At 37.8% G+C, this 12,630-nt stretch overlaps 1 protein-coding gene across 1 annotated transcript in view; it reads right to left on the bottom strand.

Annotated features, from left to right (window-relative positions):
* The window catches only part of NRDC (nardilysin convertase), an 86,418-nt gene that overhangs the window by 18,322 nt on the left and 55,466 nt on the right, over positions 1–12,630 (bottom strand). The window contains exons 16-20 of the mRNA XM_006149409.2: positions 11,998–12,048; positions 6,696–6,804; positions 4,777–4,900; positions 3,794–3,880; positions 1,422–1,541 (exon numbers count right to left, since the gene is read on the bottom strand). Of these exons, the coding sequence (XP_006149471.1) occupies positions 1,422–1,541; positions 3,794–3,880; positions 4,777–4,900; positions 6,696–6,804; positions 11,998–12,048 (491 nt within the window). The remainder of the gene's footprint in view (positions 1–1,421; positions 1,542–3,793; positions 3,881–4,776; positions 4,901–6,695; positions 6,805–11,997; positions 12,049–12,630) is intronic.

Here is a 12,630-nt window from a genome sequence, read left to right as displayed (position 1 = left end):
GCTTTGTTTTTCTTTTCTTGAAACTGGTATTAATTTTCCATACTTTTAGAGGGTCTGACCATGGAAGTTTTCCAGCCAAGTCTTCAAAATCCTTTAAAACTTCTTCCTTTGTTTTTTTGAATTGGTAATCTTTGAACTCCTGAACCACCACAAATAAGTTATCAACTGATCTCAGACAATGAACCTGAGCCAGACTTTTCACTGAAACGTCAAAATATATCTTGCCCAGGTCTTTGCTGATTTTACAGGATGACCCCAATTTCTCTCTCACTTCATCTGCAGCTGTCTGCTCAAAGCCAGTAGGTACAGTGGCTCTGACAGTATCTTGGAGATGCTCACATCCATCATTGAGGCCACTTTCTGTCACTTGTACAGACCTCTGATTCTCATAAAGGTTCACATCCAAGAGTTGGTTAGTGGCTTCTTCTATAACTGACATGTTGGCAGTGCTTCCAAGATTCCCAACACAGTCCCGGTCACTGGTCAGCAGTCACCAGCGCAGACTCTTCCGGCTCCGGCACCCTGCTGGCTCAGCACGTTCCCAGTTTTTCATAATATGTATTTTCAACGAACCTTCTGAAAACCCCCCTCATAACTTCCTTTGCATATTCTTATTCTCTCTCTCTTTTTTCGTTAAAGAATTATTTTATTGGGGCCGGCAGGTGGCATGGTGGTTAAGGGCACTGGAATCCCACATGGCCAACTGCAGTTCAAGTCCTGGGCCTGATTGCTGGTGGCTTGTTTTCTCGCTTTCTCTCTCTCTCACACTCTCACTCTCACTCTGTCCCTCTCTGGGCAATTAAATAAATAAATAAATGAAATTATTATTTTTTAAGAGAGATTAGTTTCTTTAACTTTATTTATTATTAGTATTATTATTTTCCAGTTTGATCAAAGAGAGACAGAGTGACAGAGGGAAAGTGAGAAAAGCAAGCCACCAGGTTCAGGACTTGAACTGCAGTTTGCCATGTGGGAGTTTAGCACCTTTAACCACCATGCCAACTGTTGGCCCCATATTCTCTCTCTTTCTAAAAGTAATGACCAGTCCCTTAAGATGGTCAACTATCTAATTCTACTTTTATTTAACTCAAAGTAAAATATCTGAACGGCATTTCATTCTAGGCTTGAATTTTTATTTCCAGGAAACTGGAATGTCTATAAGGATTTCTGTGACAGCACAGGAACACAGTATGAATCTCTGCTTATACTGGGTCATCGTTAATGTCGTAGCTTACTTTTCTATGTTCTCCTATGCAAAAATGTGTCATGACTTTTCTAATGACGTACCAGTTAAGCCTAGAAAAGGTCTTCAAGTGAAAGAGGAAGAGGAGAAAGAGGTAAGTGACAGACAAAGGGAAAAAAGGCTGGGACAAAGTGGAGAAAAAATTGTTTTACTCCTTTTAGGGAGGGCAAAACTTTACCTTTGGGGATTTTGAATTTGTTGTCTTTCTTATACCACAGGGAACCTTGCGGAGTATTCACAATTTTAACAGGGTATTCTGTTTCAGGGCAATCAAAAGCCTTCAACGTAAAGTCCGTGGCTAAAAAAAAGAGAAGATGAAAAATTCATTCAGATATTTTAACAAGCTTCCCAGAAATTTGTTCTTGTTTAAAAAAATCTAAGCTACTTTTTTTTATGGAAAAAATAAGCTGGACTCCCTCACAGCCAAGTATAGTTCAAGATCCAGACCCAGTGGCTTGAAAATCACTGATGTACATGTATGCCCAAAATCCCGTAAGGAGAATGGAGAAGAAGGGACTACAGTATGGCCATCTCCTCCGGGAGGTGACTTCTCTGTCAGTCTCTGCCTCTCTCCAGCAAATGCACACACCCTATGGCAAAAACCTAGAAATAAATAAATAAAATTCAAATACAAGGCTGTAATAAATCAGTAGAACAATACTAAAAAGAAAACCATCTTGGCTTTAAACTGAATGAACTCTGAAGATCTGTAATTTCCCAAGAGTTGATTCTGATATCTATACATCCTGCTTCATTCCTTTGCTAGAAGACAGTTTTAACTGTGAGAAGGACCACTAGTCAGGATAAGTGTATGAACCGATTTATGAGTAAGTCAGCTTTTTTTTTTTCTTTTTAATTTGCCAGAGAGTGCATGTGCTTGCCAGAGAGAGAAAAGGTGAGAACACAGCCCTCCTGCAATTCCTTCTCCATCTCTCTCTCTTTGAGATTTTGGGTACGTATACACTCCTGGCATGTTTCTCAAGCAGCCAGGTATGGATTCAAACCATGCAGTTAGCCATGTGGGATCTAGTCACTGTAACAGCCATGCCACCAGCTAGCCCAAATGAATCCATTCTTGAATGAGAATGTCTGTTACCAATCTATGGACATCTGAAAGGTTATAAAACAGTCCTGCTCAAACTTAAATTTGGCCTTTCAGTTAAAGTAAACTGTTTCATCAACAAGCAGGTGAGAAATAGCTAACTTGACAACAATTGAGAATTTTCTAAACGTACTTGCTATATATAATTTAAAAAAATGTTTTTAGATATTTAAAGTTCAAGATTTGGAACTGAATTGTCCAAAAAACATAAGACTAAGAAAAAAGAAGAGCTTTTTTTTTTAAACTAGTTGAGGTGAGAATCACGTAACGAGAAATTAACCATTTCAAAGTGAATAATTTAGAGGCATTAGTATATTCGCATTGTCTTGTAACTGCCACGTCTATCTACTTAGTATCAAATCATTTTCACCATCCTGAAAGGAAACCCCATATCCATTAAAGAGTTACTCCCCCATAACCTACTTACCCCAGCCCCTAGCAACCATCAGTCTATATCTGTCTCTATGGATTTACCTATTCTGGCTATTTCATATAAATGAACTCATAAAATGTATGACCTTGTCTATCTGGCTTCTTTCACTTGACATGCTATTTTCAGGGTTAATCAACAGAATGGCATGTATTAGCACCTCATTTCTTTTTATGACTGGGGAAGATTCCAAAGCATGTATATACCACAATTTGTTAACCCATTCATTCACATATACATATCTGGTCTGTTTTCATCTATTAGCTATTGTAAACTATGCTGCTGTATGTACATGTATTTATCTGAGTATCTGTTTCAATTCTACTGGGTATCAAACTAGGAAGAGAACACTGGCAAATAAGTATTCAAGGTACACTTATAGACAGCTGTAATACCTTTGGTCTAGGATCAGTGGCTTTCAATTAAAAAGAAAATTGTTTTACTGAAACTCACAGTAAGGAATGTATTTCCATTGCAAGCTAGCAGATACATACACATATCCTTATCTGGAACAAAGGTTCTTGAAATAATACCCTTTCTATATTAAATGAGACATTTTGCTATTCTCTATTCTTACTGATTTTTTAATGCTTTCATAGCTCATTACACTGACCTCATAACCCATTATTTTAATTTCACAACCCTCTAATGGGCTGCAACCTGCAGTCTGAAAAACACTGACAAGATGATGACAATTCCTATGGAGACTGATGTGAAAGGATTAGCTAGGATACATAAGAAAAAGCATAAACTTCAGAGAGTCCCAAGACCTGTGTCCAAGGATAGGTTCCTACATTCACCAACAGAATGGTCTTTGAATGAGTTACTTTGCTTTTCTGAGCATTTATTTTCCCATTTGGGGAAAAAAAAAAAAGAAAAGTAATGCACACCCCATATTACTAAGAATCTTGAATATGAATTTATATGACTCTTTGTAAAACAAAGTGTACTATATACAGGTGCATTCTATCCATTAGTACATGGATAGATTATATGTAATGGTTACTATTTTACTGACCTATGTACTTGTTTTCAGCTGGAAGATGAAGATCCGGATTTAATTCAAAATTACTCTTCCACAGTTCTGCCCAAGAGTTTTCAACATCTGTAGAGGAAAAACAAACTGATTAAGGTGGCTTGACTCTCATGGCCAACTAACTGCTTGGTTTGAGTCCCAGACCTGGTAGTTTGAAAAACGTGTTGGGCGCAAATACATGCCTACCTCAAATCCCAAAAGACAGAAGAAATGGAGAAAAAGAAATTATGGCATGCCCATCCCCTGAGGGGAGTGCTTTCTTTCTCTCTCTGGGAAGCACACATGCCTTCTGACAATTTTTTTTTTTTTTTTTTTAATAGGGACCAGCAGATGGCATAATGGTTATATCACCAGACTCACAGAGTCAACTATGGTTTGAGTCCTGGATCCAGCAGCTTAAAACTTACACTGGGTGTGTATGCATGCATGCCTAAAATCCCAAGAGGAGAATGGAAGAGAAGGGACTGCTGCATGGCCATCCCCCACAGGGGATGATTTCTTGCTTTCTGCCTGTCTGTCTCTCCAGAGATCACATGTGCCTGATAGCAAAAAATTTTCCTAAAAATAAAAAAAAGTAATACCCCCCTCCCTAATAAGAACTATCAGACAAAATACTAAAAAATAAAAATTCCCTTGGGACTAGCAGTTGGCATAATGGCTATGTCCTGGACTCCCACATAGTCAACTGTGGTTCAAGTCCCAGACCCAGTAGCTTAAACTCATACCAGGCACATGTGCATACATGCCCAAAATCCCAAGAGGAGAATGGAGGAGAAAGGATTGTGACATGGCCATCCCCCCTGGGGGATGATTTCTCGCTTTCTGTCTCTCTGTCTCTCTCTGTCTTTCTGGGGAACATATGCAAACCATAGCAAAAACCTCTCAAAAAATAAAAAAATTAAAAATTAAAATTCCCAGTTGAGTCAGATATACCAAAGTGTATAACAATTGTCAAAATATTTTACCTTCTATACTATACTGGGTCCCGAACCATTTCTCCTTGAGATCACATTTTCCCTCATTAGCACCAGAGAGTAGAACAAGATTTGCTTTTTGAGGAATTAGCTGATTAAGGGCTTCAGCAATGACCTAACAGAGGTAGGAAATGAAGGGGAAAAAATACAACACACATAATAAGAATTTCACTTTATACATCTCTGTTAAAAAGGCAGTCACATTGTTAGACACCTACATCTCCATGTTCATCTTTTTAAATTTTATTTTATATTTATTTTACATTCATTCACTGTATAGCATTACAGCATACAAAATCGGTTTTCATATCCAGAATACACCATATATTGGCTCAATCATAGATATTACATACATGTTATCTTCAACAAGTAATTTCCCATTTATTTCTTTGATGTTCACCTTGATGTCCCATAGTCCATTAACACCCTTATTTATAAAACTTCATTAGTTTATCAGTGTCTCAAAAACTTTATGGAGGTAAACTGTCAAATACTAGCTTTACAACGGTATAACTGACAAATAACCAAATTGGTTCTCAAATATGCTTTTAACAGTGCTCATCTCAAATCTCACTTATTAACGGCACTAACAATAAAAATAGCTATGGAGTTGTTGGGAAAGTCATGCTGTATTTTTCTCTTTTTCTATGTAAAACTGAGCCATGACTTTCCTGGCAACTCAATATTAGTTACTGAGTTTTTGCTGTGTGCCAGGTAGTGTTTAACATACATTATTTCATTTAATCCTAAAAACAATCCTAAAGAATATTCATTTTACAGAAAATAACACACAGCTTCAGAGACTCAAGGTTATGCAATTTGCTCAGAAGAAAGATTATGTAATTTACATGGAATACAACTAGAACTGGCAAAAGTGAAATTGTAGTCAAGTTTGTACACGATTCCAAAGACTATGCAAGAACAGCTATGTTTTGATGCCAGTATAGGTAGGACCATCTTCAAGGATCCTCCAGCCCTAAGAACTAAACATGGGATTTTATAAATTTGTTTGGAACCCTTAAATACTACTTTAACAATATTTCTTTGAGAAAAAAAAAACAAATGGTGGTTAAGGAAAAAAAAAAAGTGGGCCCCTAGATACAACTATCCTAGAGAGATGGCAAGAATGTGTGGTTGTTATTTCCTCCTTTACCTTTCCCTATTCCTTTACAATTAGTAGCTTTGGAATATCCTTTGCCAAAGCTTCTTAAACTTAGCACTATTAACATCTCGGGCCAAGTAATTCTTTGTTGTGGGGTACTGTCATCTACACTACAGGATGTTTAGTGCATCTCTTGCTGCTCATCACTAGATCCCAAGGGTACATCACCACTCCCACTTGAAATTGTAACAACCAACATGTCTTTGAACAATGGAACATAAAATCACAGAGGGGTGACTACTGATAACCCCATATGAAGCAAAATTACTTACTCCCAAGTAATGGAGGAATGACTTTAAACCAACTAGCTTGTCTGTATTGTAATATTATCTATAAGTCTTATGTTTCTAATTCAGGGACTCTTCTATTTGTCTTGCAAATATTTTCAAAAAGATTACAATTTTAATTGCCCTCAATCTCTGACTGAATTAATAGGTAAGCAATTCTTTACATATGTTTAGTAAACTAAGTCACATAACTCTTAGAACCCCCTTTAACTTTTTAGTAAATGTTTTAACAAAAAGTTATAAAAATAGTATCTAAGACTTGATTTTCTTCTTTGTTAAAACATTATATGAAAAAATAACAAATAATCCACAGAACTATTTATATTTCTTTTATTTAAATTAAGAAAAACCCTGACTACCTATAAGCAGCTTCTCTATTCCCACAGTTCTTAAATATATCCTAGCATTTTCTCACCCTCCTCTTTCCCTAAAAGTAAGTTTTAGAGAGAAAACCTCCTTACTTCTGGCTTGTATTCAAAAAGAAGCTGATCTCCAGTGAGAAAGTCCTGCAGTGGGTACAGTTGCATGTTTTCACACATGTTTTCCACATACTCAACTGGATCTGTCTGTAAAGAGGTAAAATTATTCCACACCAGAACCTCCAAAAATCAAAATATGTCACTAGATAAGAGTCTTGAGCTAAGATGTTATGTTAATCTGTATATTAGCACAACTTAAAACTGGAATAATAATAACAATTTCTCTGACCTATGAAACAAATACTTTTCCAGAAAAAAAAAACTAAGTATCCAGAAACATGGAATCATAAAAATGACAAGTCCTTCAGATATCAAGTGATTCCATTCTCATGTTTTACGATGAAGAAAATATATACTTGGATTGATTAGGTGACTTTCCCAAGATCACACAATGACCTGGGCAGAACTAAAACTCTGCCCTCCTAATACATTCACATACTTTTCCCAAAACCCCACACTGCCCAGTCCTTTACTAAACAACATGGCTGTTTCTTATCTACTAAATAAAAGTAAAGGTTACAGAAAATGTAGAGGGAAAATGAAACATGTATACCTCAAACACACAATAAAAGTAAAGGCTCCAGCAATTGTAGAGGGAAAATGAAACATGTATACCTCAAACTAGAAACTACAGGTAAAACTACTATATTTTCACATAAAAATAGAAAAAGAGAAAAGGAAAGATCCACTGTTACCTTTAATTCCCCCACATCAGGAAGCATCCCTGAATCATCAAGTTAATAAATCACTGAAATGCTGTTATTGTTTAAAAGGACTTCACCTACCCCATTCTAATTTAATCAGCTGTTTTTTATCAACTGCTTACTTATATGCTAACTGTCCTAATCAGTATGGTATAAAACTGAGTGATTCAATGTATTTCCTATGAGAAAACACAAAGGACCATGACTAAAATCAAATCATTCAGACTAAAGTAGTAGAGAAAGCATTACAGAAAAATACTGAAATGTTATCTTTTAATGTTTTTTGAAGATATAATTCACATACCATAAAATTCGTTCTTTTCAACTGTACAATTTGTGCTGGCTCTGTGGCCTGTTGGTTAAGAAAGCCAGATTCCAGACCAGCATAAAGCATAATGGTTATGTTGCTGGACTCCCATGTAGTTGACCACAGTTCAAGTCCAGGCCCAGCGGCTTAAAACCCATACCATGTGTGTGCATGTGCGTGCCCATAATCCTGAGAGGATATCGGAGGAGAAAATGCCATCCACCCAGAAGGGTGATTTCTCACTTTCTGGCCAGATTCCACATGGCCAACCACAGTTTGAGACCTGCACTTGGTGATTTGAGAAACATACTGGGTGTATGTATGCATGCTGCCCAAAAACCCCAAGAGGAGGAAGAAATGGAGAAGGAACAGCAGCACAACCACTCCCCACGGGTAATGTTTTCTTCTCTCCCTCTCTTTCTGTCTCTATCTCTGGAGAGAACATGGCCCTCTAGCAAAATAAATAAATAAATGAAGTGTACAACTTCGAAGATTTCCATATAGTCACGAAGTTGTACAATCATCATCACTATTTAGTTTCAAAACAATGTTACAGACTCTGGTTAGGCAGTTGCCAAAACTAGCATTATGTGCCATTTGGTGAAACAAAGTCAAGAACTCAAGACCAGACAACTCCTAACTTTGAAATCTAAAGTACCTGGGTCCAGCGAAAACTATGTGATAAGCCGATAGGCCCAAAATACATGAAAAATGCTATATAAAGAATAGCTGGTAGCAAGAGGCCACGATTAGAACCAAAGGGCATCCATAGAATGAACCTAAGTGATATAAAAGTTCTTGTGACCACTAACCACTACTTCTTTGTGAAAGCCTTATAAAAACCCATGTACAGTAGGAGTTAGGGACTCTAAAAATATAGTTAGGGCATAGGCCCAAAATGGAATCACAAAATGGCTTAATTTTTTTTGTTTTTTTTGTTTTTTTTTTTTTTGAGAAGTTTTCGCTATGAGAGGTTTTCGCTACAGGGCACGTGCGCTCACCAGAGAGACAGAGAGAGACAGAGACAGAAAGCGAGAAATCACCCCTCCAGGAGGGATGGCCACGCCCACACACGAGCCTGGCGTGAATTTAAGCCTCCAGGTCCAGGGCTCGAACCGCAGTCGACTACATGGGAGTCCAGCGACAAAGCCATTATGCTAACTGCTGGTCCCAATAAAATGGCTAAATCTTAAAATGAAGACAAACTAAAACAAAGGTTCCATTACATTCCAGGAAGAAGATAATTGTTTTTATGGCCCAAAGCTTTCAGACAAAGAATCTTCTGACCTTTGTACACACTCCAAAATTAGGAGAAAATTTAAAAAAAAATTTTTTAATAAAATAAAATAATAAAAATAGGAGAAAAATAACCAGACTCATCCAACATGTGATTTTCACCATGAAGGAAACACATGTATAACCTCCACCTGAAAACAAGGACAGACAGGGTCAGCAGGTGGTGTGGTGGTTAAGGGCACTGGACTCCCACATGGTCAACTGCGGTTCGAGTCTCAGACCTGGCAGCTTGCCTTCTCACTTTCTCTCTTTTGCTCTGTCACTCTCTGGTCAAATTAAAATAAATAAAGTTAAATAAAATTATTCCTTAAAAAAAAAAAAAAAAAAAAACAAGGACAGACAAAGCTGTTAAGACCCAGATAAAACCCCTCAACTCAGTTCCTCTTTGGCAACTCATTTGGGACATGCTCTCTGCTTGGAAGCTCTGTTCTTCCTTCCCTCTCTTATAAACTCCACTAGCCTACCTACGTCAGTGTCTCTAATTCTTTGCAGGCTGCAGACAATAACCCATGTACCCCGGGGGTACTGGGCCTGATCACTCCTGCAACTCCATGCCCCTGCATCAACACTATTATCAACCCATTTGTGTGATTCACTTTGTTGTGATATTTGCTTTATTGTGGTAATCTGGGACAGAAATCATAGTATCTCTAAGGTATGATTCTATAGGCAACAAACTACATCAGTTTTAGTCATATCTATGACCATCATCAGTAGAAATCATAACATAGTCATTGCAGATGTCTCAAAACATCTTGTACACTTACTGCTATAAAATGTGATAATTATTGAACCTACCATGTTAAATGTTAAATTTCCCAACTGTGACAAATGTACTGAAATTATGAAAGATAATGTCTTTGTAGTTGCTGATATCAATACTAAAAAATAAACATTTAGGGTGATGTATCATGATATCTGTAATTCTCAAATGATTCGTGGAAAAATACATGCACACTCTCCATACATATATATATATATATATATATTCTACACACACACACACACAAGGACACACACACACACACACAAGGAGAGACAGAATATGACAAAATATTAATGATTGATGAATCTCAGTGAGGGGGTCTACAAGTGATCATTACATTACTATAGCAGTTTTTCTTAAACTTTAAAAAGTTGAGAGGGCAAAGTATTATTCTGAAAAGGGGTTCACAGGATATATATATATATATGTGTGTGTGTGTGTGTGTGTGTGTGTATGTATATATATATATATATAAAGAGAGAGAGAGAAGCTCCCCTTTATTTTTTTATTGCTAAATGGTGCATGTGCTTGCCAGAGAGACAGAGAGAGAAAGAGAAAAAGAAGAGAGTCAGGATTCTCTAACGGAGTATAGTCACAACACAATCCCTTCTCCACTTCTCCATCCACAAGGACTTGGTGCACATGCACACACTCACCTGGTATGTTTTTCAAGCCACTGGGGCCAGGACCCAGGTCAGAGTCAGATATATGGGATCTGGCTCCTTCAACCACTAAGCAACAGGACCAGCCCCATAATAATTTCCTTTAATTTATTCTTATGCTACAGACACAAAAGACCATTGACTTTTTCACCAGATCCCAGAGTTCCCCAATTATGTGTTTCACATTGGCTAGAATGTAACCAAATCTTATCCACAACTTATTTACTGAGGCTAAAAACTCATTTTGAATTTATATCTATGAAGCATTCCCTGATCCTATTTCAATCAAGTAAAAGGCTCTCATTCCCCTGAAATCCTAAAGCAGTGTTTCCAAGATTGTACATCCTTACTATAGATTACGTTGTAGAATGTTCTCACAATATTTAAATTCCCAAAATATCAGCTACTATAGCAGCTTTCCATAAATGTTTATCAAAAGGAGAGACAGATGGCTGATGATGTATTAACTGATAAATGATTGTCACACAACGCGGCATCTGCCTACTCCTCTCCCTGCTCCTCAGTAAGAATACTCTCAAAAATACAAGAGTTAATTTTCAGAGAGCCTCAAGCCATACTGATACCCATGTGACAGACGGTGGCAGAATTACAGCCTCAGTGACACTTCCCAAAAGAACGATGTTCAGGGAACCAGCAGTTGGCGTAATGGCTATGTCACTGGACTCCTACGTAGTCGACCGCGGTTCGCGTCCCGGACCCAGTGGCTTCAAACTCACACCGGGCGCGTGTGCATGCGTGCCCAAGATCCTGAGAGGAGAATGGAGGAGAAGGGATTGCGGCATGACCATCCCCCCGGGCGGTGATTTCTCGCTTTCTGTCCTATGTCTCTCTCTGTCTGTCTGGCGAGCGCACACGCCCTATAGTGAAAAACCTCTCCAAAAAATAAATAAATAAAAGAACAATGTTCATACTAATTTCAACTTAGTCATATATAACATTCCAAAAGATTTGAGGGCCAGCTCAGTGGTACCAGGGTAATGTGCTGCTCATGAAGAAGACGAATCCCACATGGAGAACACAGTTCAAACTCCAGGCTGGTAAACCAGAAATATACTAGGCATGCATGCGAGTGTCCAAGATATGAGAGGCTAGAGGACCGGAGGAAGAGAACAGAGATCTGACTAGACCCTGGGGAGGATGCTAATCTCTTCTCTAACTCTTTCAGGTCTATCGTAAAGAAAAAAAAAAAAAAAAAAAAAAAAAGGCCAAAAAGCATCATTCTGGTAACTAGACCAAAATGTTTTGCCATAGTACTGAAAGAGTTTTCTGCCAGCAGTCCTTTAGTAATTATGGAAAAGGGGTCCCAACCCTACTAGCTTACACAGAGGGCATGTATGCCCTTGCACAGGATCCTAAAGGGATAGAAAATTGGAGGATAAAGGATTGTGGCATGACCAGGTCCCATTGGGGAGTGTTTCTCTCACTCTCATGCATGCACAAATACCACTTGGCATAAATTTTTAAAAAGAATTTGACAGAGCTGGCATTAAATAAAATTTTTAAAAAGATTTTGACTTCTTGTACCACTTCTTGGTAATGAAATTCATTATCCTCAATCTTCTGAATCTCTTCAAAAATTCTGGGATGAAAATAATTACAATTAGAAGTCATATTAAAATTTGTTATCAGAATCATCAATGAGAAAAGAGTAGCATAAAAATAAAGCAACTGGCTATGTAAATGTAAAATCTTAGTGTATATGCACATGTAGAAGGATGAAGATATATAAGCAGTAAAGGAAATAGAGTTAGAAATGCCTAAAAACCATCAAGGTAGGACTAAAGCCTCCTTATTGGCAACCTGGAGGCTAAAATGTACTAGCATGGGCCCAGCCACTGTGGCACAGTGGTAATGCAAGTTCCTGGAAGCTATATGAATGACCATCACTTCAGATCCCTGGGACAGCCTGAAAACATAGGTCGGCTTGGAAACAAGCTAGACACACTGTATGTGGGTAGGCATGCAGAATTCTGAGGAGCTGGAGGGCTGGACAAAGTAAATGAGATATGACAAGAACCTGTCAACAGTGCTTCTCTCCATATACCTCTTTCCCCCCCCCTTCATTTAAAAAAAAAAAACAAAACAGTGCCAGCCTTGCCATGGTAGTTAAGGCTAACTATATATGTGAGCTACATTTGCATGTGTGGGCAAAATCTCAAAA

Source organism: Tupaia chinensis, unplaced genomic scaffold (assembly GCF_000334495.1).
Source record: "Tupaia chinensis unplaced genomic scaffold, TupChi_1.0 Scaffold000259_1, whole genome shotgun sequence".
NCBI lineage: Eukaryota > Metazoa > Chordata > Mammalia > Scandentia > Tupaiidae > Tupaia > Tupaia belangeri.
Note: the sequence above shows the minus strand (reverse complement) of the source record. Positions and strands in the feature narration are given on the sequence as shown.